Source organism: Microcaecilia unicolor, chromosome 5 (assembly GCF_901765095.1).
Source record: "Microcaecilia unicolor chromosome 5, aMicUni1.1, whole genome shotgun sequence".
Taxonomy (NCBI): Eukaryota; Metazoa; Chordata; class Amphibia; order Gymnophiona; family Siphonopidae; genus Microcaecilia; species Microcaecilia unicolor.
This window is the reverse complement of record NC_044035.1, coordinates 219,735,240-219,761,201: the sequence shown is the minus strand read 5'-3', so window position 1 is coordinate 219,761,201 and position 25,962 is coordinate 219,735,240. Positions and strand designations below refer to the sequence as shown.

The following is a 25,962-nucleotide window of genomic DNA, read 5'->3' as shown; positions in this document are numbered from 1 at the left end:
TGGGGTTGGGAGGAAACTGAGGCAGTGGCGTAACAAGGGGGGGGGGGGGGGCGGTGGGTGCAGTCCGCCCCGGGTGCACGCCGCTGGGGGGGGGGGAGGGAGGGTGCCGCGCGCCTGTCGGCTCCGCTCGTTCCGTGCTCCCTCTGCCCCGGAACAGGTTACTTCCTGTTCCGGGGCAGAGGGAGAATGGAACGAGCGAAGCCGAAAGGCGCGCGGCACCCCCCAGCAGGTAAAAATGCACCTGGGGGGTGTCCTTTTGCCAGGGGGGAAGGGGTGTCCTTTCGCCGGGGGTGGGGGGGTTGTGCTGCACCCGGGGGGGGGGGCGCATCGGCGATCCACCCCGGGTGTCAGCCACCCTAGGAACGTCACTGAACTTAGGGATGCGAGCAAGTAAATGATAGCATTGACTCCTGCGGGTATGGGTGGGGATGAAGGAGAATAATTGTGGGGATAGGTGGGGATGGAATGGATCTTAGCAGGTACGCGCGGGTATGGGTTAGCTTCAATTGGGGATGGATGAAATGTCTGCCCCTGTGCAACTCTGTACTTAGGAAGGAACTTAGGATGTGTGCAGAGAACTCGTCTGTTATGGTGAGACTTTGTGTAAGGCAGATCAGATACTATAGGGCCTGAAACTCACTGACTCTGTGAGCTGAAGTGACCGTCACAAAAACAAGATGATCATGGTCAGTTACTTCAGATGGCAGAAATCAAGTGGCTTAAAGGGAGCTTTCATTAGCTGGGTGAGGACAACGTTGAGGTCCCAATCCAAAGTGGGAGGTTTGATGAAGGGCTTTATTAAAAGTAAAAAAAAATGAACAACTACAAGCTATACATAAATGGGCTTAACCTCTACATGGTGATGGTAAGCACTAATTGCACTGAGGTGAACCCTTACAGAGTTGGTTTTCAAATGAGACTCAGAGAAGTGTAGAAGGTACTCAAGCAGTTATTGTGTAGGGCAAGAGAAAGGATCTAGGGTCTAGCCCTCACATTAAATGCAAATCTCTTCCATTTTAAAGTATAAAATAAATAGAAGAAAATTTTTCTTCACCCAACGTGTAATTAAACTCTGGAATTCATTGCCGGAGAACGTAGTGAAGGCGGTTAGCTTGGCAGAGTTTAAAAAGGGGTTGGCCGGTTTCCTAAAGGACAAGTCCATAGACCACTACTAAATGGACTTGGGAAAAATCCACAATTTGGGGAATAACATGTATAAAATGTTTGTACGTTTGGGTAGCTTGCCAGGTGCCCTTGACCTCGATTGGCCGCTGTCGGGGACAGGATGCTGGGCTCGATGAACCTTTGGTCTTTTCCCAGTATGGCATTACTTATGTACTTATGAACTTATAACACCTCTTAGTGGAATCTTTCCTGGAAGCCAGCAGGACTCTGGAAACACCCTCAGGCAGTTGAAGGGACTCAGATTCTATACTCTCAACATCCAAGCCATGGATTGGAGTTTGGGATGCAGAAGAGACTTCTCATTCTGGGTGATAAGGGTCAGAAAACAGTTCACTCAATGCACAATATCAGGATCCCTCGGTGCTGAGGACGAAATGGAATCCTTGTGGGTCCACAGTGTCGGGTCCGATGATGCTCGTCCCAATCAGATGTTACTGATAAGTACATAAGTATTGCCATACTGGGAAGACCAAAGGTCCATCAAGCCCAGCATCCTGTTTCCAACCTGGCCAATCCAGGTCACAAATACCTGGCAAGATCCCAAAAAAGATGCCCAACGTAAAGGCAGGGGGAGACCTCCTGGATGGTGATGCATCTCAGTGTCTGGTGTAGCTCCTCGAATTACAACAATTTAGGGCCCAGCTTAATGAACTCCAAATGTCAGAAATAGCCAAACAACTGCAACACACACAGCAAGTGCATTTCGAATTTGGGAATAGAGCTAGTAGACTTCTGGCGCACAAATTAAAAAAGCAGGCCCAGAGAAATTTTATCTCTGGTATACATGATTCCTCGGGGAAGCTACTCAGTCAAGTAGATGAGATACAGACAGTATTCAGGGAGTTTTATGCTCATTTATATAAATCAGAACAGACTGCAGTGCAGGTAGAAATAGAGCAATATTTACAAGAGGTTCAGCTCCCAGAACTGTCACAGGAGGCGGCAGACAAGTTGTCCAATCCTGTGACTCTGGAGGAAATTGAGTCAGTGATAAAAGCTCTGCCGCTGAATAAGACCCCTGGGCCTGACGGCTTTCCCGCACTTTTCTATAAAATGTTTGCAAAATGGTTAGCCCCATTGTTGCTGAAAGCGCTCACATCATTCGATCAGGCAGGAGAAATGCCATACTCATGGAGGTTGGCAGAGGTGGTGTTAATTCAGAAACCAGATAAAGATCCCGTGAGTTGTGGATCATACAGGCCCATATCCTTATTAAATATTGCCTATAAAATTTTCACAAAAATCATGGCCAATAGACTTCAGAGGATACTGCCACACATCATACATGAGGACCAGGCGGGCTTCATTGAAGGCAGACAGATGTTCGATAATATCCGATGCCTGTTACATATAATCCAGCAGGCATCTGATGAAGCTAACCCGATCATCCTTTTCTCGGTTGATGCGGAGAAGGCCTTTGACCGGGTAGAGTGGCCCTTTATGTTTGCTGTTTTAGAACAGATAGGTTTGGGAGGGAGATTCCTGAAGTGGTTACAATTGCTATATACGAGACCAATAGCAACACTGAAAATAAATGGAACCCACACGGAAGTGTTACATTTAGAAAGAGGAACGAGGCAGGGGTGTGCAGTTTCCCCCCTGCTTTTTGCTTTAACAATTGAACCCTTCGCAAAGAGGATTAGAGAACATGGGAGTGTTCGGGGAGTAGTCAGGGGTTCCAGGGAACATAAGATCATGCTCTTTGCTGATGATGTGCTGTTGACACTAACTCACCCCGAACAATCGCTCCAGCAGGTCATGGAGGAATTGTCCCAGTATGGAAGGCTCTCGGGCTTTAAAGTTAATGTAAATAAATCAGAGATTCTCAATCTTACCATGTCCATGGGAGAGGCTCTGAGGTTAAAAGAAAGCTATCCATTTCACTGGGCGCCCACAGCAATCAGATATTTGGGTGTGAGGGTTACCCCCAAGATAGAAAGCCTGTATCAGGAAAATTTCCCAAAGAAGCTAGGTGAGTTGTTTGATGAGCTGGACAGATGGGAAGGCCTCACTATAACCTGGCTGGGCAGAATTCATGCTATCAAGATGATGCTCTTACCAAAATTGCTTTATCTATTTCTGGCACTCCCGCTGCCAATCCCTCGGGCTTTCTTTCAACAACTAAACAAAAAAATGTTTGCATATATTTGGCGAAAGAGACCTCCTAGAGTGAGAAGGAGCGTGATGTTTCAAACTCCAGCTAGGGGTGGTATGGGAGTCCCAGACTTTTATGTATATTACCAAGCGGCACAATTGCAGATTCTAGCGGAGTGGGACCCAAGAAATACCAAGAAGTGGTTGCATTGCGAAAGAGCCTGGATGAGCACCCGATACTTGAGTTCCATACTCTGGAACTCGGGAAAAGATATCTTAGCAGCCGCATGAAGAGTGCCGTTGGGCCTTAAGCACTTGTTACATACATGGTTTCAAATCAGAAGGAGGGTTTTCCCTGATAGAAAATATTTTTTACAGATAGCAATATGAGGAGCCCCGGGTTTCCCACTTGGGGTAGAAGAGACTACATACAAGACATGGGCTAAGAAAGGGTTCACTATCCTGGGACAGATATGGAGTAATGGAGAAATAAAACCCTTTGAGGAATTGAAGGAGGAGTTTGGCTTGGAAGAGAGGGACATGGTGTATTATATCTGCTTAAGGAACTATGTCTTGAGGTGGGTTAGAGAAGAGTTGGAACTGGCAGAGACAGGGTTGGAAAAGGCCATGAGAGGGGGGGGGGAGCAAAGGTAGTATAACTCGTTTGTATAGAGCACTGCTCCTCCTTTCTTCGCCCCAGGGTATTTACACAAGGAGCTGGGAGGAGGATCTTCAGTTCCAGGGGACAGAGGAGTGGTGGGCTGGGAGTTATAAATACCTGTTGAAACCATCCATTGCCCAGCAATTGGTAGAAAATGGATTTAAAATTCTGTACAGGTGGTACTACACTCCGGTGTGGCTCCATAAATTTTATCCAAGGCTCACGACAGACTGTTGGAGAGAATGTGGGGGGACAGGTACATTTTGGCACATTGGGTGGGACTGTCCCCGGGTACAGGAGTTTTGGCTTGTAATTTTAGAGAGGCTACAGGATATGTTAAAGATAGTTTACCCGGGTCATGCTATGTATTGCTTACTGAATATACAACCTGAAAAGAGCCCGATACACTGTCATAAACTGGCTATCCAGTTTCTGGGTGCAGCTAAGTTGGCTCTAGCCAAAGCTTGGAGGCAGAAGGAGGTTCCTAAACTTCAGGTGGTAGAAGATAGACTACACCACATCTACCAAATGTCGAAACTGACAGCTATCCGAAAAGGACATTTACAAAAATTTCAGAAAATTTGGAATCCATATGAACGTTGGAAAGGGATTTAAAGGTGTTCAATGCTGTTTCGACCCAGGGGGGTGGGAGGGTGGGGATATTTGGGATAACAAACCTAATTGCTGTAAGAATTGAGAAATGGTGTTATTGTTTTATAATAGTTTGGGTTTTTTTTGCAAGAATGAAGGATATATTTGTAACTGTTTAAAATGAATAAAAAAAAAAAAGATGTCCAAATCCTTAAATTTGGACATCCCTAGATTTGGTTGTCCCCAGGGGCGTAGCCAGACCTCGGTGGGAGAGTGGGCCAGAGCCCGAGCTGGGGGGCACTGTTTAGCTGCCGATTCCCCCCACTGCTGCCGACCCCCCCCCCGCAACCAGAACCCCCCCCCCCCGCCGCCACCACCGCCTGCCCGCCCCCTGCCCCGCCGCTGCATCAGGTACCTTGTTTGCTGGTGGAGGTCCTTAATCCCCGCCAGCCGAAGAGTCTTCTTCAGCGCCGGTTGACTCCGGCGCCTTCGTGGTGTGATCATCTCTTTCTGACGCCTTACGTCCTGCACGGGGCTACATGCACGGTGCAGGACATAAGGCGTCAGAAACAGATGATCACACCACGAAGGCGCCGGAGTTGACTGGCGCTGAAGAAGACTCTTCAGCTGGCGGGGATTGGGAACCCCTGCTAGCAAACAAGATACCTGATGCGGCGGCGGGGCAGGGGGGTCAAATGTAGAGGGGGCCAGAGTGTAATTTGTGGGGGCCCATGCCCCCATGTAGCTACGCCCTTGGTTGTCCCTAGCCATGGACGTTTCTGACCTTCGGCAATTTTCAAAACCAAAGACGTCCATGTCAAAAACGACCAAATGCAAGCCATTTGGTCATGGGAGGAGCCAGCATTTGTAGTGCACTGGTCCCCCTGACATGCCAGGACACCAACCGGGCACCCTAGGGGGCACTGCAGTGGACTTCATAAATTATTCCCAGGAACATAGCTCCCTTATCTTGTGTGCTGAGTCCCCCAAAACCCACTACCCACAACTGTACACACCACTACCATAGCCCTTACGGATGAAAGGGGGCACCTATATATGGGTACAGTGGGTTTGTGGTGGGTTTTGCAGAGCTCACTGCTCCCTCCACAAATGTAACAGGTGGGGGGGGGGGGTATGGGCCTGGGTCCGCCTGTCTGAAGTGCACTGCTGTACCCACTAAAACTGCTCCTGGGACTTGCATGCACTGTCATGGACCTGAGTATGACATCTGAGGCTGGCACAACATATTTTTAAAGATGTTTTTTTGAGGGTGGGAGGGGGTAGTGACCATCTGGTCATTTTGGGCACCTTTTTGTGCCTTAGTCGTACGAAAAACAGGTCCGGGTGAAAACATCCAAGTGTTCATCAGGGACGTCCTTGTTTTTTTGATTATGGGTCAAAGATGTCCAAGTGTTAGGTACGCCCAAGTCCCGCCTTTGCTACGCCTCCGACACGCCCCCTTGAACTTTGGCCATCCTTGCGACGGAGTGCAGTTGGAGACATCCTAAATTGGGTTTTGATTATACCGATTTGAACGATCCTGGGAGAAGGACGTCCATCTTCCGATTTATGTCGAAAGATGGATGTCCTTCTCTTTCGAAAATGAGCCCAATAGCCACTCTAAGACTCATTCGATATTGTGCCCAATAGCCACTCTAAGACTCATTTGATATTGTACACTACTTGAAGAAGCAGACTTTTCATTTAAGTATTATGCAAATTACATAGTTCATGTTTCAGAAATCAGAATACAGCTCAAGGAGGACCAATTAAAACTGGATGGGAAAGTAAAATCCTCACTACTGGAGTTGGTTCTGATTCCTCACTCCCATTTGACCTGCTTTAGGCCTATATAGGGCACCTCTAGCTGGGGAGCCTGGTGTAGTGCAGTGATGAAGGTCATTTTATTGCCTAGTCACTCAGTTGTGTGATTTTGTTTGTAGTTTTTATTCACCATCTTCTTTGGTTTTGATTATGAAGAATTGTATAGCATATGCAAACTCTACCACCTGTTTATTGCTTTTTACAAATCATTTATGAATATAGGTAAGACATAGCTTTTAGTGGCTGCCTTTGGTGTGCAATGTTGAGGAATGCTTTCTTATGGAACTGTATATTTCATATTGTAATTTTATATTGTAAATCATCTTGTAGCTTCTAAGAGACATGGCATATAAAAATAATAAACAATACAAAGTGCACAAACATAAATAAATAAACAACAAACAGCTCTGGTCCCAATACAGACACCTGTGTGACACTACTGCTTACCTTCTTATAAAAAACAGTTCCGTTCTTGCTGGCTGTTGTTTCCCATCATCAACTTGGAACTTGAACTTGAATTTATATCAGGCCTCCAAGAAAGCATTGAAGTTACTTTGCATGGACTGCCAGTTTACAACAGCATCAAGCTTCCAAGAACACTAGCCAGCTTATTTTCGAAAGAGAAAGATGCCCATATTTTGACCCAAATCGGGAGATGGGCACCTTTCTCTCATGGGCGCCCAAATCGGTATAATCGAAAGCTGATTTTGGGTGCCTCCAACTGCAGTTTGTAGCGGGAACGGACAAAGTTGACGGGGGCGTGTTGGAGGCGTGGTGAAGGCGGGACTGGGGTGTGTTTATCGGCAGAGGAGAGATGGGCGCGCTCGGCCGATAATGGAAAAAAGAAGGGCGCCAGAAGCGAGAATTTGGGTCACTTTTTCTGGACCCTTTTTTTTCACGAACAAGTCCCCAAAAAGTGCACCAACTGCCCAGATGACCACCGGAGGGAATTGGGGATGACCTCCCCTAACTCCCCCAGTGGCCACTAACCCCCTCTCACCAAAAAAAAAAAGAACTTTAAAAACTTTTTTTTTCCAGCCTGTATGCCAGCCTCAAATGTCATACCCAGCTCCATCACAGCAGTATAAAGGTCCCTGGAGCAGTTGTTAGTGGGTGCAGTGGACTTCAGGCAGGTGGACCCAGGCCCATCCCCCCCTACCTGTTACACTTGTGCTGGTAAATGGGAGCCCTCCAAACCGCCCCCAAAACCCACTGTACCCACATCTAGGTGCCCCCATTCAGCCATAAGTGCTATGGTAATGGGGAGTGGGTTTTGGTGGGGGGTGATTTGTGGGGCTCAGCACCCAAGGTAAGGGAGCTATGGACCAAAAAAATTAACCAAATTAACCAAAAAAGTAACCAAAAAAATTAAAATACCTCCCGTTACTTTTTACAAGTGCCCCCTAGGGTGCCCGGTTGGTGTCCTGGCATGTGAGGGGGACCAGTGCACTACGAATCCTGGCCCCTCCCACGACCAAATGCCTTGGATTTGTTCGTTTCTGAGCTGGGCGCCTTCGGTTTCCATTATCACTGCCCAGCTCAAATCTGATCAAATCTGATGCATTTGCTCGGCACCAACCGTATTATCGAAACAAAAGATGGACGCTCATCTTTTTTTTAAATACGGTCTGTCCCGCCCCTTCGCGTATCTGTCCTTGGAGATAGGCGCCCATGGAGATGGGCATTTGCGTTCGATTATGCCCCTCTAGGTGAACTGCATGGAAAGACTATGGTTAACATCCGAATTCATGTCAGCATGGGATGGCTAGATTCTTTACAACAATCTCACTAATCTTAAGATTAGCCTGGTGGAAAATGCTGTGCATTCTGATGTGGAAGTTGGTTTGATCCCTATGATGGGTCTTCTTCTGGCTGACTGGAGATGCAGCAGAGGCAACATTCAAAGGATCATTGTCATTGTTTAAGGGTGATACCTGGTGACTGGATGGTAAAATTATGTATCATACCTGATAATTTTCTTTCCATTAATCATAGCTGATCAATCCATAGACTGGTGGGTTGTGTCCATCTACCAGCAGGTGGAGATAGAGAGCAATCCTTTTGCCTCCCTATATGTGGTCATGTGCTGCCGGAAACTCCTCAGTATGTCGATATCCAAGCTCCATCCGCAGGACTCAGCACTTAGAGAATTACACCCACAAAGGGACACTCTGCCCAGCTCACCACCGCCGAAACGGGGGAGGGGAATTAACCCAGCTCATCCCCACACAAGTGGGTGAGGGGAATCCGTCCAGCTCATCCCCGCGGAGCGGGGGAGGGACACCACCCCGCCGATGCGGGGGGATCTGGCTTATCCTGCAACCGCAACCGCGGGAGGAGCTGACTGACCCTAACACCGCCGAAGCGGGAGGGGTACAAGCTGCCCTACTGCCGCACGAAGCGGGAGGGAGCGCCGGCAGAATTTAAGTCTCAATCCAGCCCCGTAAAACGGAGGGGAGAGGAATGCAGCAGCTCACTGTAACACAAATTCGTCTCAACTCTTGAAGAATTCATTGAAAAACTTGAACACGAAGTCCTCCTGAACAGGAACTGAAGACTAAACTTGAACCTGAAATGCAACCAGAATATAAACAGTACAGATATCTGGGAGGGGCTATGGATTGATCAGCTATGATTAATGGAAAGAAAATTATCAGGTATGATACATAATTTTACTTTCCATATCATCATGCTGATCAATCCATAGACTGGTGGGATGTACCGAAGCAGTACTCACCCAGGGCGGGACATTGAAATCCCTGACCGCAACACTGAAGCTCCAAACCGGGCCTCCGCCCGAGCAGCCACAGTCAAGCGGTAATGCCTGGAGAAGGTATGGGCCGAAGCCCAAGTTGCCGCCTTGCAAATCTCTTCCAAGGAGACGGACCCGGCCTCTGCCATCGAGGCCGCCTGAGCTCTAGTGGAGTGAGCCTTCAGCTGGATAGGCAGCACCTTCCCCGCGGCCACATAAGCCGCTGCAATGGCTTCCTTGACCCATCTTGCCACTGTAGGCTTAGCAGCCTGCAGACCCTTACGAGGACCTGCAAACAGGACAAACAGATGATCCGATTTCCGGAAATCATTGGTCACTTCCAAGTATCTGATGATGACACGTCTCACATCAAGATATTTGAGAGCAGAGAATTCCTCTGGGTAGTCCTCCCTACGAAAGGAAGGGAGACAGAGCTGCTGATTCACATGGAAGCGAGAAACAATCTTGGGCAGGAAGGAAGGCACTGTACGAATAGTCACTCCTGCCTCAGTGAACTGCAGAAAAGGCTCTCTACATGAGAGCGCCTGGAGCTCGGAAACTCTTCTGGCTGAAGTGATAGCCACCAAAAAGACTGCTTTCAACGTCAGGTCTTTCAGAGATGCCTTCGACAAGGGTTCAAAAGGCGGCTTCTGCAATGCTCTTAGCACCAGGTTGAGATTCCACGCAGGCACCACTGAGTGCAGAGGAGGGCGCAGGTGATTAACTCCCTTGAGAAAGCGCACCACATCTGGCTGCGAAGCCAGGGAAACACCCTTCAGGCGGCCCCTGAAGCAAGCCAGAGCCGCTACCTGGACTTTAAGGGAACTGAGCGACAGGCCTTTCTCCAGACCTTCTTGCAGGAACGCCAACACTGAAGAAATTGGAGCAGTGAAGGGAGAAAGTGAGCCTGCTTCACACCATGCTGCAAAGATACGCCAAACCCTGGCGTAAGCAGTAGAAGTAGAGCGCTTCCTCGCTCTCAGCATAGTGGCGATGACCTTGTCTGAGAAGCCCTTCTTTCTCAGACGCTGCCGCTCAATAGCCAGGCCGTAAGCCCAAAGGGGGAGGGATCCTCCATCACCACGGGACCCTGATGTAACAGGCCCCGCTCTACTGGCAGCCGCAGAGGATCGTCGACTGAGAGCCTGATCAAGTCCGCATACCAGGGACGTCTGGGCCAGTCCGGACCCACCAGGATTATCCGGCCCGGATGCTTTGCCACCCGGTCTAGCACCCTGCCCAACATGGGCCAGGGCGGGAACACATAGAGAAGCTCTTGTGTCGGCCACTGTTGGAGAAGAGCATCTACTCCCAGGGATCGAGGGTCCCGTCCTCTGCTGAAAAAGCACGGCACTTGGCAATTGGCCGATGACGCCATCAGATCTAGGCTCGGCTGGCCCCAGCGCTTCGTGATGTCCAAGAACGCCTGAGCAGATAGCTGCCACTCTCCGGGCTCCAAGGTATGGCGACTGAGAAAGTCCGCCTTGACATTCATGACTCCGGCAATGTGGGCCGCTGACAGCTGTTCCAGGTTCGTAGATTCATGGCCTCCTTGGCTAGAGGGGCGCTCTTGGTACCTCCCTGGCTGTTGACATAGGCCACAGCCGTGGCATTGTCCGACAGGACCCGTACTGGCTTCAACGCCAGTACCGGAATGAACTCCAAAGGCGCCAACCGAATGGCTCTGAGTTCCAGGAGGTTGATAGACCACTTTGCCTCTGCAGGAGACCAGAGCCCCTGCGCTGTCCTTCCCAAGCAGTGGGCTCCCCAGCCCGACAAAGAGGCGTCCGTCGTGACGACAATCCACTCCGGGGTCACCAGAGGCATTCCTGCCAACAACTTGTCTGTCTGCATCCACCAGCTCAGCACCTTGCGCACTGCTGGGTCCAAGGGAAGGCGCACAGCATAATCCTCCGACATCGGAGTCCAGCGCTGCAGCAGAGAGTGGTGTAGTGGTCTCATATGAGCCCTGGCCCAGGGCACTACTTCCATCGTGGCCGTCATAGAGCCCAACAGCTGCACATAGTCCCAAGCCCGAAGAGGAGAGGCTACTAGGAACTGGTCCACCTGAGCCTGAAGCTTGACAATCCGATTGTTTGGCAGGAACACTCTGCCCACTTGGGTGTCGAATCAAACTCCCAGATACTCCAGGGACTGAGTCGGGCGCAGCTGGCTCTTCTCCCAGTTGATGATCCATCCCAGGGAGCTCAAAAGAGCAACCACCCGGTCCACAGCTTTGCCGCACTCTGCATAAGAGGGGGCTCGGATCAACCAGTCGTCCAGATAAGGATGGACTTGTACTCCTTCCTTTCGCAGGAAGGCCGCGATGACCACCATTACTTTGGAGAAGGTCCGCGGAGCAGTAGCCAACCCGAAAGGGAGGGCTCTGAACTGGAACTGTCGGCCCAGGACTGCAAAACGCAGAAAGCGTTGATGAGGAGGCCAGATGGGAATATGCAAGTACACTTCCTTGATGGCCAAGGAAGCCAAGAACTCTCCTGCCTTCACTGCCGCTATAACAGAGCGGAGAGTCTCCATGCGAAAGTGCCGCACTTTCAAGGCCCGATTGACCCCTTTGAGGTCGAGGATAGGCCGGACAGCACCTCCTTTCTTTGGTACCACAAAGTAAATGGAGTAACGTCCCTTGCCAGTCTGATTTTCTGGCAACGGAACGACCGCACCCAGGCGGATCAGGTTGTCCAAGGTCTGCTGCACTGCCACAGCTTTGACCGGAGACTTGCAGGGAGAGAGTACAAACCCGTCTCTTAAGGGTCGGCAGAACTCTAACTTGTAGCCGTCTCTGATGACTTCCAGCACCCAAGCGTCTGAAGTTACTTTGGTCCACTCGCCCAGAAACGAGGACAGGCGTCCTCCAATCTGCACTGGGCCATGGACCAAGACCCCGTCATTGGGTACGAGACCCTGGGGGAGGACCGGAGGACGTACCTCCGGGACGGCGGTCTCTGCGAAAGGAATGCTGCTTGGGGGAGAAGTTCCTTTGAAGGAAGAGGGGGCAGAGGAGCCCGACTTGCCCGGGCGGTACCGACGGGCTTCTTGAAACCGTCCTCTGGAGATACCGGGGCGAGCACTGGCCCGAGCCCTGACCTCTGGTAACCTCTTGCCCTTAGACGTGCCGAGATCGGTCACGATTTTGTCCAGCTCGACCCCAAAGAGCAGCTTGCCTTTAAAAGGCAACTTAGCCAGGCGGGACTTAGAGGCGTGGTCCGCAGACCAATGTTTCAGCCAAAGTCAGCGCCGCGCAGAGACTGTCTGAGCCATGCCTTTAGCCGAGGCTCTCAAGACATCATACAGTAAGTCTGCCAAATAAGCCAAGCCCGATTCCAGGGCCGGCCAGTCAGCCCTCAAGGAAGGATCCGAGGGGGAAGCCCGCTGCACCAACGTCAGGCACGCCCTGGCCACATAGGAGCCGCAAACTGAGGCCTGCAAACTTAAGGCAGCCGCCTCGAAGGACAACCTTAAAGCCGCTTCCAATCTTCTGTCTTGGGCGTCCTTTAGTGCCGTGCCACCTTCCACCGGCAATGCCGTTTTCTTAGTCACCGCAGTGATTAAAGAATCCACGGTAGGCCAAACAAAGGCCTCACGCTCACTTTCAGGCAAAGGATAGAGGCGGGACATAGCCCTAGCCACTTTGAGGCTCGCTTCCGGGACATCCCATTGAGCCGAAATTAAGGTAGGCGGGCGCTTCGTCCCCAGCATAATGGCGGAGCCAACAGGGGCTGAGGGAGAGACGTCCTCCGGAGAGGAAATCTTCAAAATGCTCATGGCCTGCATTAACAGGTTGGGCAAATCCTCTGAGCGAAAGATCCGTGCTGCAGAGGGGTCATCCGCTCCATCCAAGCGGGAATCCGTCTCCTCCAAGGAATCCCCAAAGGACCGTTGGGAGAACTCAGATACGCTGCCCTCATCTACATCAGAGGAAACAGCGTCCTCTAAGGCCTGGGCATCCACCCGAGGGCGTTTACTTCCGGGGGCCTCAACCCCTTTATCGGACAAGGGAGAAGGGGCAGCGTTCTGCATAAGGAAGGCCTGATGCAGCAGCAAAATAAACTCGGGGGAGAAACCCCCCAAACTGTGCAATTCAGCAGCCTGGGCCACAGCCCTAGACGCACCCTCAACCGGCGCTCGCAAGAGCGGGGGAGAACCATGCTGCGCATCCAAGATGGCGTCCGGCGCGACACTCCGCGAAGGAGCCGCGCGGGAAGAACGGCGCTTAACTTTAGCCGCTTTTTTGCCGTCGCCCAAATCAAGGGCGGCCATGGCATGAACGTCTCCCAGCTCAAGGGCGGCCCAAGAAGAAGCCGTCCGAGCAGAGTGGCCGGCCAAGATGGCGGAGGCGAGCAGCGGGGGATGGGCGTTTATGGCGGGAAAAACCGCCATGCCGGAGGAAGACCCGGGACACTGACCGGCCTCCAAACTGACACCCAACAAGGGCGAATCAGACTTTAAAACCCCCGCATCCCCGCTAGAAGCGCACACGCGGTCCGGGGAGTGATTCTTCGCGCCCTCGCCCTCCGACGCCATAGGCCACGTGGAGATCAATCGGGGAGCCCCCTGCCCGCTATAAAAAGGTAAAAATTACCTGCTTCTCGCTCCGAGCTGTAATGACCTGGTGTCCCAGTGAGTAGCTGCAATAAACGTTTAAATAAACGTCGAAATAAACGCCCTTAAGGACGTTCAAAAATTTTTTTTTTTTTTTTTAACGGAGCCAGCGGGAGGGGGGAGAAAAGGAGGGACCTGGCGCCACCAGGTTTGCACTTGCTCAAGAAGAGCCCTCAACCCCAGGCACTCAACAAAACCTAAAAATTAGGCTTGGAGGCCTAGCCAGAGCTGCTGCTGTGTGTGACCACCACCTGCTGAGATAGAGAACATACTGAGGAGTTTCCGGCGGCAGCACATGACCACATATAGGGAGGCAAAAGGATTGCTCTCTATCTCCACCTGCTGGTAGATGGACACAACCCACCAGTCTATGGATTGATCAGCATGATGATATGGAAGCATACTTAGCCCATGACTACAGGTTTTCAGAATGAGCTCTGGCACATGGTCCTTGGCCAGGATCATCATTGTAACAAAAAGACTAGTTATGTTGGGAGTAGCACAATATAAAATAGGGAGAAAATCCCCAGGTAGTTAAAGAAGGTTTACGTGACAGATCACAGCCCTGTTTTTGACTGAATTGGATGTATGAATGAACAGGAATAAACTGACAAAAAAAAATCATTAACTGAGCAGCTGTGGGGATTTTTGCACAACTTGATAATTAGCCAATAACCAAGCCCTATTCAATGTTTTAAATACTGGTCTTGTAAGAAGATAGAAGAATGCAAGGCTTAAAATGGTCTGGTTGAGGTGGAAAGGGCACGCAATTAAGCTACAAAGTAGTAAATTTAAAATGAATTGGAGAAAATATTTCTTCAAGCAATGTGTAATTAAATTCTGGAATTTGTTGCCAGAGAATGTAGTAAAAGCAGTTAGCTTAGCGGTGTTTAAAAAAGGTTTGGACCGCTTCCTAAAAGAAAAGTCCATAAGCCATTATTAAAATGTGTTGGGGAAAATCCATTGCTTATTTCTAGGATAATCAGCATAAAATGTATTGTATTGTTTTGGGATCTTGCCAGGTACTTGAGACCTGGATTGGCCAGGATGCTGAGCTTGATGGACCTTCGGTCTGTCCCAGTATAGCAATACTTATGTACTTATATTGTAAAAGAGTTTTTTGGGCATGGTGGGGCAGATATGAATGGAAATGGTAAGAAAAGAGTTGAGAGATCAGATAACGTGTACATGTGAGTCTGAGTTGGGGTACATATGAGAATTTATGTGCATACCTAACCATAGTGAATGGATATCAACTGGACAGCATGAATGGGCTATTGTGATCTTTATCTGCCATCATTTACTATATTTTCTTCCAATTTAATTGCAACTTGTTTTCATTAGGATTTTTTGGAAAAAACTGCTATTTATATAAGCACTGAGTTCTTACTAAAAGCACATTGTTTGGTTAATTGATTTATACCTATATTCACTGGACTCAAGACACAAAAAGCGCAATGTCAGAGCCATGGCTGCATCGGTAGCCCACTTGCGATCAGCCTCCATTGAAGAGATTTGCAAGGCTGCAACGTTTCAGTCCACATATTCACATCTCATTACTGCCTCGAGCAGGATACCTGACTATAGTCAGTTTAGGCAGACAGTGCTGCAGAATCTGTTTGGGGTTTAGAATCCAACTCTACCCACCTAAGCCCGTTTTATTCTGTTCCAGGCTGCACTCTCACTCAGTTGTATATAGTTTCAGGTTAATCTGAGTTATGTCCTCGCTGTTGCGAGGCCCAATTGACCAAAGTTTGTACTTTTTGGTGAGCCTGGATGCTAGGGATACCCCACTTGTGAGAATTAATGGCCTGCTTGTCCTCGGAGAAAGCAAAGAGAATGTATTCTCCGAGGACAGCAGGCCTTGTATTCTCACAAACCCTCCCACCTCCCCTAGGAGTTGTCTTCTATTTTTGTTTTGATGTTTCTTGCAGTAGTATTTAACTGTGGTAACCGCGCCCTCGCTGCGGGCAGGAAGGCACCTGCACATGCACTCATATCTCACGCTTCACAACGCTCCTAAAGCTTGTTATAAAGCCAGGACCGGGCAATGCAGTGCCTCATTAACCAATTGTGAGAATTAATGGCCTGCTTGTCCTCGGAGAAAGTGGAACACATTTTCTATACTGTCGTTTACATTTGTACTGGGCCCTTCCTTACTGGAGAACACACTTACGTTTCACTGCCTATCCATGCTCTTTACCTTCTGAAACTGTAATCTCATTTGGTTGTTGAACAGCTCCTGATGCGATTGAGTCAGGCCAGAACCTCTGGACAGGCCGATTCTGTGAAGTTTTTTTCTTTGTTTTAGGGGTCTCAGCACAGCTGGAATCCAACATGGGCTGAAGAATGCGTCTTCGGGCATTAATGAACCTAAACAAGATCAACAAAAAAATATAAAAAAAAGAACAAAATTCAAGGGATGAAAATCTGAACAGATATTCAAAATAATCATTCTGAAAAGACTACACATCTGGCTCAATTCAGTAGTAGTGCTGAGTACTACCAAGAAGGAACTCTAGTTCAATTTATAGAACACAGACTAAGCAGCACTGCCTCCACTAGTTAAGTATCATCAAGGCTGCCCACGAACTATTGCATTAATGCACTGGAACACTGCACTAGCTCACAGCCAAAGCACGCCAAAGTGAATGTGTTCCTTTGTACACAAATTAGTGTGTCATATGTTGCTGTGGTTTCCTTGGGTGGGGGGGGGGGGGGGGGGGGTCCTTGCTGAGATTATGCATTAGCTTCCATGCTATTTCTTTTTTTAGAGCATAGTTTTTTTTTATATTAGTATATTATTTTTGAATATCTTGTGTCATATGTTGGCCTACAGCATGGATGTAAGGTCTTGTCATAATGGCAGGCATAAGGAATGGAGGGTCTTGAATGTCTGCATACTGGTAGTACTAATACGGAAGTTGAGAATGAGGGATTGCTGTTTATGTATTTGAATGGTGGTATAAAAATACAACAAACTAAATTAACCTAGATGTAACAGTTATTAAAGTGGGGATGCTGGATGTTGTTTGCTCCTTGCAAGAGTTCTTTCCCACTTTTTCCTTTGCAACAACTGCAGAGCCATCACTTTCCCCTTTCTCTCCCTCCTATCAGACTATCCTGCCTTCTGCTGACCCTTCAATTACTGTACAAACAGCAACGGCTTGGGAACTATCTCTTCTTTTCCTACCCACCTATGGCATTCTTTTCAATCAAAAAGCCAAGTTACCTACCTGTAGCAGGTGTTCTTCAAGGACAGCAGACATATATTCTCACATGTGGGTGATGTCATCCACAGAGCATAGTGTGGACACTGCCAACTGCACTGTCACTTTAAATCTTTGAGGCAATGCCCCCACCGTGCATGTGCCTTCCTGCCCAAAGCTAAAGCGCGGGACTAGCAGTACAGTACTAAAGGTAAGAACACAACTCCAAGGGGAAGCAGGAGGGATGTGAGAATATATAACATAGTAACATAGTAGATGACGGCAGAAAAAGACCTGCATGGGCCATCCAGTCTGCCCAACAAGATAAACTCATATGTGTATACCTTACCTTGATTTGTACCTGCCTTTTTCAGGGCACAGACCGTACAAGTCTGCCCAGCAGTATTTCCCACCTCCCAACCACCAGTCCCGCCTCCCATCACCGGCTCTGGTACGGACTGTATAAGTCTGCCCTCCACTATCCTCGCCTCCCAACCACCAACCTCTCTTCCCCCACCTGCTCCGCTACCCAATTTCGGCTAAGCTTCTGAGGATCCATTCCTACTGCACAGGATTCCTTTATGCATATCCCACGCATGTTTGAATTCAGTTACCGTTTTCATCTCCACCACCTCCCGCGGGAGGGCATTCCAAGCATCCACCACCCTCTCCTCAGAGAACACTTGCTACAGGTAAGGATCTGACTGAAAATAATAAGAAACAGCATAAGGAATGGCAAGTCAAAATCAAAGCGTTGATAAGGAAGCAGTGGCGTTCCTAGGGGGGCGCACACCCGGGGCGGCGCCCCGCCCCCCGGGTGCAGCCCTCCCCCGATGCAGCGCGGACCCCCCCCCCCCGCGGTGCAGCACCCCCCCCCGATGCAGGGTGGAACCCCCCCCCGGGTGCACGCCGCTGGGGGGGGGGGTGCCGCAGCGCGCACCTGCTCAGAGTTCCCTGACTTCACGCGTTCGCTGGAGCTCCCTCTGACCCGGAACAGGAAGTAACCTGTTCCAGGGCAGAGGGAGCTGCAGCGAATGCGCGAAGTCAGCGAACTCAGAGCAGGCGCGCGCCGCAGCACCCCCCAGCGGCGTGCACCCAGGGCGGACCGCCCCCCCCCCCCCCCCCCCCCCTTGGTACGCCACTGTAAGGAAGGTAAAGAGGGACTTTGAAAAAAAGATTGCGTTGGAGACAAAAACACATAGAGTAAAATTTTTATAGATATATTAAAAACAAGAAGCCTGCAAAAGAATCCGTTGGACCACTAGATGACCGAGGCGTAAAAGGGGCACCCAGGGAAGACAAAGCCATAGCGAAGAGATTACATGAATTCTTCGCTTTGGTCTTCTGGGAGAGATACTGGCGTCAGAAATGTATTCAAAGCTGACGAGTCAGAGAAACTGAATGAAATCTCTACAAACCTGGAGGATGTAATGGCGCATTTTGACAAATTGAGGAGTAGCAAATTGCCTGGACTGGATGGTATTCATCCCAGAGTACTGATAGAATTGAAAAATGAACTTGCAGAACTATTGTCAGTAATACGTAATTTATCTTTAAAATCAAGCATGGTACCTGAAGATTGGAGGGAGGCCAATGCAACGCCGATTTTTAAAAAAAGATTTCAAAGGCGATTCAGGAAATTATAGACCAGTGAGCCTGACATTGGTGCAGGGCAAAATGGTAGAGACTCTTATAAAGAACAAAATTACAGAGTATATTGAAAAGCATGGATTAATTAATTAATTTATTTATTTGTAGCATTTGTATCCCACATTTTCCCACCTATTTGCAGGCTCAATGTGGCTTACATTTGCCGTAATGGCGAATGCTATTTCGGGTAGTAGAATTGCAAAGGTTATTGCGTATGGTGCATACATACATGATAACATACATGGAACATAACATATATGGAGTAGATCATGGTATATATATATATACCATGTGCGTACAAATAAGGTATAGAAGAATAATTATGGTGTAGCCTAAAGAGTGATAAATTTCAGAGTGATAAATTGCATTATAATCTACTTTAGGTCATCGACTGTAGAGAGATCTTGTTTTACATAAGGTTTAGTGTGGTGATGTCTGTCATGTGCTAAGAGTTCGGTTTTGTGTAGCTCGTGTGTAGTATTATTAATTAGTATTTAAGATGGATGTTTATGGTATGCCTTCTTGAAGAGATCTGTTTTCATTAGCCTTCCGAAGATGGTTAGGTCTTGCGTTGTTTTTATGGCCTTCGGTAGTGCGTTCCATAGCTGCGTGCTGATGTATGAGAAGCTGGTCACGTATGTGGATTTATAATTTAGCCCTTTACAGCTAGGATAGTGGAGATTGAGGTATGTGCGTGATGATCTCTTTGCGTTTCTCCTAGGCAAATCTATGAGGTCTGACATATAGTTCGGGGCTTCTCCGTAAATGATTTTGTGGACCATGGTGCAAACCTTGAACGCAATTCGTTCTTTTAATGGGAGCCAGTGTAGTTTTTCTCTTAGGGGTTTGGCGCTTTCGTATTTTGTTTTCCCAAATATGAGTCTGGCTGTTGTGTTTTGAGCGGTTTGAAGCTTCTTAATGATTTGCTCTTTGCATCCGGCATAGATGGCGTTACAGTAGTCTAGATGACTTAACACCATTGATTGTACTAGACTGCGGAATACTTCCCTAGGGAAGAAAGGTTTGATCCTTTTAAGTTTCCGCATTGAATAGAACATTTTCTTTGCTGTGTTTTTCGCATGGTCTTCGAGTGTGAGATTTCTGTCTATTGTGACTCCCAAAATTTTCAGGCTGTCTGAGACCGGAAGGCTGTAGTCTGGGGTGTTTATGGTGTTGGGTTTGTTTGTGTTGTGTTGTGAGGACTGGATGAGACATTGTGTTTTTTCTGCATTCAGCTTCAGTTGGAATGCGTCCGCCCATGAGTTCATTGTTTGGAGGCTGTGTGTGATTTTATTTGTGATTTCGGTTATGTCTTGTTTGAACAGGATGTATATCGTTGATATTGTGTATCTGGATTTTCAAAAGGCGTTTGACAAGGTACCTCATGAAAGGCTACAGAGGAAATTGGAGGGTCATGGGATAGGAGGAAATGTCCTATTGTGGATTAAAAACTGGTTGAAGGATAGGAAACAGAGAGTGGGGTTAAATGGGCAGTATTCACAATGGAGAAGGGTAGTTAGTGGGGTTCCTCAGGGGTCCGTGCTAGGACCGCTGCTTTTTAATATATTTATAAATGATTTAGAGATGGGAGTAACTAGCGAGGTAATTAAATTTGCTGATGACACAAAGTTATTCAAAGTCATTAAATCGCGACAGGATTGTGAAAAATTACAAGAGGACCTTACGAGACTGGGAGACTGGGCGGCTAAATGGCAGATGGTGTTTAATGTGAGCAAGTGCAAGGTGATGCATGTGGGAAAAAAGAACCCGAATTATAGCTACGTCATGCAAGGTTCCATGTTAGGAGTTACGGACCAAGAAAGGGATCTGGGTGTCGTCGTCGATAACACACTGAAACCTTCTGCTCAGTGTGCTGCTGCGGCTAAGAAAGCGAATAGAATGTTGGGTATTATTAGGAAAGGTATGGAAAACAGGTGTGAGGATGTTATAATGCCATTGTATCGCTCCATGGTGCGACCGCACCTTGAGTATTGTGTTCAATTCTGGTCGCCGCATCTCAAGAAAGATATAGTAGAATTGGAAAAGGTGCAGCGAAGGGCGACTAAAATGATAGCGGGGATGGGACGACTTCCCTATGAAGAAAGACTAAGGAGGCTAGGGCTATACAGCTTGGAGAAGAGGCGGCTGAGGGGAGACATGATAGATGAATATAAAATAATGAGTGGAGTGGAACAGGTGGATGTGAAGCTTCTGTTCACGCTTTCCAAAAATACTAGGACTAGGGGGCATGCGATGAAACTACAGTGTAGTAAATTTAAAACAAATCGGAGAAAATGTTTCTTCACCCAACGCGTAATTAAACTCTGGAATTCGTTGCCGGAGAAAGTGGTGAAGGCGGTTAGCTTAGCAGAGTTTAAAAAGGGGTTGGACGGTTTCCTAAAGGACAAGTCCATAAACCGCTACTAAACGGACTTGGAAAAATCCAAAATTCCAGGAATAACATGTATAGAATGTTTGTACGTTTGGGAAGCTTGCCAGGTGCCCTTGGCCTGGATTGGCCGCTGTCGTGGACAGGATGCTGGGCTCGATGGACCCTTGGTCTTTTCCCAGTATGGCATTACTTATGTACTTATGTACTTATCGTCTGCATATATGTATAGGTTAAGTCCTTGGTCGGATAGTGATTTGGCTAATGGTGTCATCATTAGGTTGAAAAGGGTTGGTGAGAGCGGTGATCCTTGTGGTACTCCGCATTCAGGTTTCCATGGTGTTGATGTTTTTGATTTGGAGGTCACTTGATAAGTTCTTGTTGTTAAGAAACCTGTAAATCACCTTAGTACGTTTCCTCCAATACCGAAGTATTCTAGGATGATCGAGAGTATTTGGTGGCTGACCATGTCAAACGTGCTGGACATATCGAATTGTAGGAGTAGTACATTGTTCCCAGTTGCAATTAGTTGCTTAAATTTGGTTATGAGAGTGGTTAGCACTGTTTCGGTGCTATGGTTGGATCGAAATCCTGACTGTGATTCAAGTAGTATTGTGAACTTGTCCAGGTATTTGGTGAGTTGCTTGGTTACCATACTTTCCATTAGTTTTATTGTCAGGGGGATGGATGCTACTGGTCGGTAGTTGGTTGTGTCATTTAATTTCTTCTTTAAGTCTTTGGGAATGGGTGTAAGTAATATATTTCCTTTATCTTTGGGGAAGAGTCCGTGTTGTAGCATGTAATTCAGGTGTGATGTAAGGTCTGTTATGAATCGTTTGGGGGCGCACCTTATCAAGTTGCTGGGGCAAGTATCCAATTTGGAGTGTTTTTTGGAAAATTTGTTCAGTGCTTGAGTTATGGTTTCTTCAGTTAGCAGATCGAAGTCATTCCAGGTTTGATCTGCTGGGTGTTCGCCGGGAGTTGAGACAAAGCCAACATGAATTTAGTGAAGGGAAATTTTGCCTCACCAATCTATTACATTTCTTTGAAGGGGTGAACAAACATGGATAAAGGCGAGCCAGTTGATATTATGTATCTGGATTTTCAAAAGGCATTTGACAAAGTACCTCATGAAAGACTCCAGAGGAAATTGGAGAGTCATGGGATAGGAGGTAGTGTCCTATTGTGGATTAAAAACTGGTTAAAGGATAGAAAACAGAGAGCAGGGTTAAATGGTCAGTATTCTCAATGGAGAAGGGTAGATAGTGAGGTTCCCTAGGGGTCTGTGCTGGGACTGCTGCTTTTTAACATATTTATAAATGATCTAGAGATGGGAGTAATTAGTGAGGTAATTAAATTTGCTGATGACACAAAGTTATTCAAACTTCTTAAATTGTAAGAAGATTGTGAAATATTACAAGAGGACCTTACGAGACTGGGAGACTGGGCATCGAAACGGCAAGTGACATTTAATGTGAGCAAGTACAAAGTGATGCATGTGGGAAAGAGGAACCAGAACTATAACTTCATAATGCAAGGTTAAACATTAGGTGTCACCGACCAGGAAAGTGATCTAGGCAACATCGTTGATGATATGATGAAACCCTCTGCTCAGTGTGCTGCGGCCAGTGGCGTAGGAAGGGGGGCGGGGGGGGGGGGGGTGGCGTCCGCCCCGTGTGCACGCCGCTGGGGGGTGTCGGCTCCGCGCTGGTGCACTGCCCTCTCTGCCCCGGAACAGGTTACTTCCTGTTCCAGGACAGAAAGAGCAGTGAACCAGTGCGGAGCCGACACACCCCAGCAACGTGCAGTAGGGGCGGATCGGCCCTCCCGCCCGTCCCTCGCTGCAGGTATGCGCTCCAGGGGGGGGGGGGAGGTATGCGCTCTGGGGGTGGTGCGCTCCAGCGGGAGGAGGGTGCGCCGTGCTGCACCCTGGGGGGGGGGTGCGCAGCGGCGACCCGCCCCAGGTGTCAGCTCCCCTCGCTACGGCTCTGGCTGCGGCGGCTAAGTAAGCAAATAGAATGTTAGGTATTATTAGGAAAGGCATGGAAAACAAAAGTGAGGACGTTATATAATGCCTTTGTATTGCTCCATGGTGTGACCGCACCTTGAATATTGTGTGCAATTCTGGTCACCGCATCTCAAAAAAGATATAGTGGAATTAGAAAAGGTGCTGAGAAGGGTGATGAAAATGATAAAGGGGATGGGATGACTTCCCTATGAGGAAATTCTAAAGTGGCTGGGGCTCTTCAGCTTGGAGAAAAGATGGCTGAGGGGAGATATGATAGAAGTCTGTAAAATAATGAGTGGAGTGGAACAGGTAGACGTGAATCATTTGTTTACTCTTTCCAAAAATACTAGGATTAGGGGGCATGCAATGAAGCTACACAGTAGATAATGTAAAACGAAACAGAGAAAATATTTCTTTACTTGACATGTAATTAAACTCTGGAATTCGTTGCCAGAGAAAGTAGTAAAAGCAGTTAGCTTAGAGGGTTTAAAAAACATTTGGATAGCTTTCTAAAAGAAAAGCCTGTAAGCCATTTTTAAAATGGACTTGGGGAAAATTCACTGCTTGTTTCTAGGATAAGCCGCATAAAATGTATTGTACTGTTTTGGGATCTTGCCAGGTACTTGTAACCTGGATTGGCCACTGTTGGAAACAGGATGCTGGGCTTGATGGACTTTCGGTCTGTCCCAGTGTGGCAATACTTATGTACTTATATACTTTGGTGGTTTGATGGGAGGTTTGGTATGAAATACCCTTTCATGAATCTAATGATCCAGGCATGAACAGAAATTGGTTTATTATCAACCTTTGAGGGGTAAGCATTAATACTGTTCAAGCCTACTCTTAGTTTTAAGGACAGAATTAGAAAGATGGAGAAGGTACTCTATAAGGGAAGGAAGAAGGGCACATAGTAGCGTCAAGTGCTCTGGCTGTACACCAGAGGGAAAATCTTCTTCACTTGAAATGGTAACATTTATGTGTAGAAGGCATCCTGGAGGCTAGGAGTACCTGTTAGGTTCTCTAGGCAGAAACTGGATTTGTGAGCCCTTGGACCACTGCCGTAGAGCGGCAGTGGCAGGCAAAACCACCCCCAAACCAGAGACAAGGCAGAACAGGACTGGAACCCCGGAATGGAGTTGCAGCTGAGGCAAACAAGCTGGAACAGGCAGGAAAGGAACAGCTAGACTTCACCTGCGCTTGACTGCCGTTCCCCAGGAGTTGAGCCCCTGGGTGCAGGCGGCCGGCAGGACTTACTGGACAGGGCAGGAACTGGATACCAATTAGGCTGAACAGGGACTGAGGGTCAGAGGGGAAAGGAATATACATGGGAAGCAAGGCAGAAAACTGGGCTAGGACTCACAGACAGAAAATACAACACTAGGCAGGAAGTGGACAGGCTAAAGGACAAGAACTGAAAGCTGCCAGGCAGCCACTGAAAAGGGTACAAAGACAGGTAACAGCAAGGACTGAAAGCTGCCAAGCAGCCACTAGGGAAAAACACTGACAGACAAGAGGGCAAGAACAGAAAGCTGCCAAGGCAGCCACTAAGGAGGGAACTAGCAGAAAAAGCTAACAGCTAACCTACACACAGACTAACCAGGGACCTGACAAGGAAATACAAACAAGAGATAAGACTAGAAAACAAGCAACAAAGTACAAGCTAACTACACAAAGACTAGACTAGAACCAGGCAAGGATTTCAGACAAGAAACAGAATAACCAGAAGTGCAACAGAGCACACCAACATACCAGGGACCTTAGACGATGCAAAGGCAAACACAAAAGTTTCCAGGTGGTTAATAAAGCCCATCAGCAGCTGAAGTTCAGTTGCAGGAATCACAAGGCAGCTACGGGTGCTATGCAGGCACAAACAAGAGAAGCAAGACTGGCAGCCCGGAAGATCCGGACCGGACTGAAGTCTGGAACATGTGACAGTCCATAGCAGCCACCAGTTCTGGCCACCAGACGGCGAGGTGAGCAAAGACAAGGAAACAGTCACCATCATGACAGTACCCTAGAGACATCACCTGTGGTCAGTAGGAAGCAATTAAGATCACGGTCCCTTGGTCTTGACTCAGCTTGATAAGAGTTTTCCCAATGAGAGGTAGTGGGGGAAGGAGTATAGAAGATCTGTTCCCTATTAAAGTAGGAAGGCATCTGGGGCTACACAGTTGAGAGAATAAAGCCTGGAGCAGAAGCAGGGAAGCTTGTTGATCTGAGGAGAAGCAAAGAGATCTATCGCTGGGGCCCCTGACTGCAGGAAGATTCAATGAGCCACAGGCATGCTGAGGCACCACTCGTATGGATGAAGGACTCTGCTCAATTTGTCTGCCACAGCATTCTGCTTGCTGGCTAGGTAAATGGCCCTTATAGAAATCTTTTTAGAAGCTGCCCAAGTACATATTTGGATTGCTTACTGACAGAGGAGAAAAGACTTGTTCCCCCTTGTTTGTTCAGATAATGCATCACAACCTGATTGTCTGTGTGAATGAGAACTATCTGACTGAGGATGCGGTTCTGGAAAGTTTTGAGGGCATTCCAGACTGTTCATAATTCCAGGAGATTGATATGAAGCCGTTTCTCCACAGGGACCAGGGACCCTGTGTATGAAGGCCATCGAGATAATCAGCCCAACCTACCATGGAGGCGTCCGTGGTGAGAACTTTGTGATGTGGAGGTGGTTGAAACAGAAGTCCCTGGGTGAGATTCTGTGAAACCACCCACCACTGTAGAGAGTTGCGTAGTTGTGGGATAACCCGAATATGGGCTGAGATGGGTCCTCTGGTTTGAGACTACTAAAAAGAGAGAGTCCACTGAGGTATCTGGAAATGGAGCCAAGCCAATGGTGTTACATGGACTGTTGAAGCCATATGGCCAAGTAGACTTGTTTGGAACCGGAAATCTGAGCAGAGTGTAGTTGCTTACCTGTAGCAGGTGTTTTCCATGGTACTCAGGTTAATGCAGACACACTTGGGTAGC

The 25,962-nt window shown here is 48.1% G+C and overlaps 1 protein-coding gene across 1 annotated transcript in view; it reads right to left on the bottom strand.

The window, feature by feature from the left end:
- PKNOX1 (PBX/knotted 1 homeobox 1) overlaps positions 1 to 25,962 on the bottom strand; it is a 591,440-nt gene that overhangs the window by 43,843 nt on the left and 521,635 nt on the right. The window contains exon 10 of the mRNA XM_030203790.1: positions 15,931 to 16,100. Within this exon, the coding sequence (XP_030059650.1) occupies positions 15,931 to 16,100 (170 nt within the window). The remainder of the gene's footprint in view (positions 1 to 15,930; positions 16,101 to 25,962) is intronic.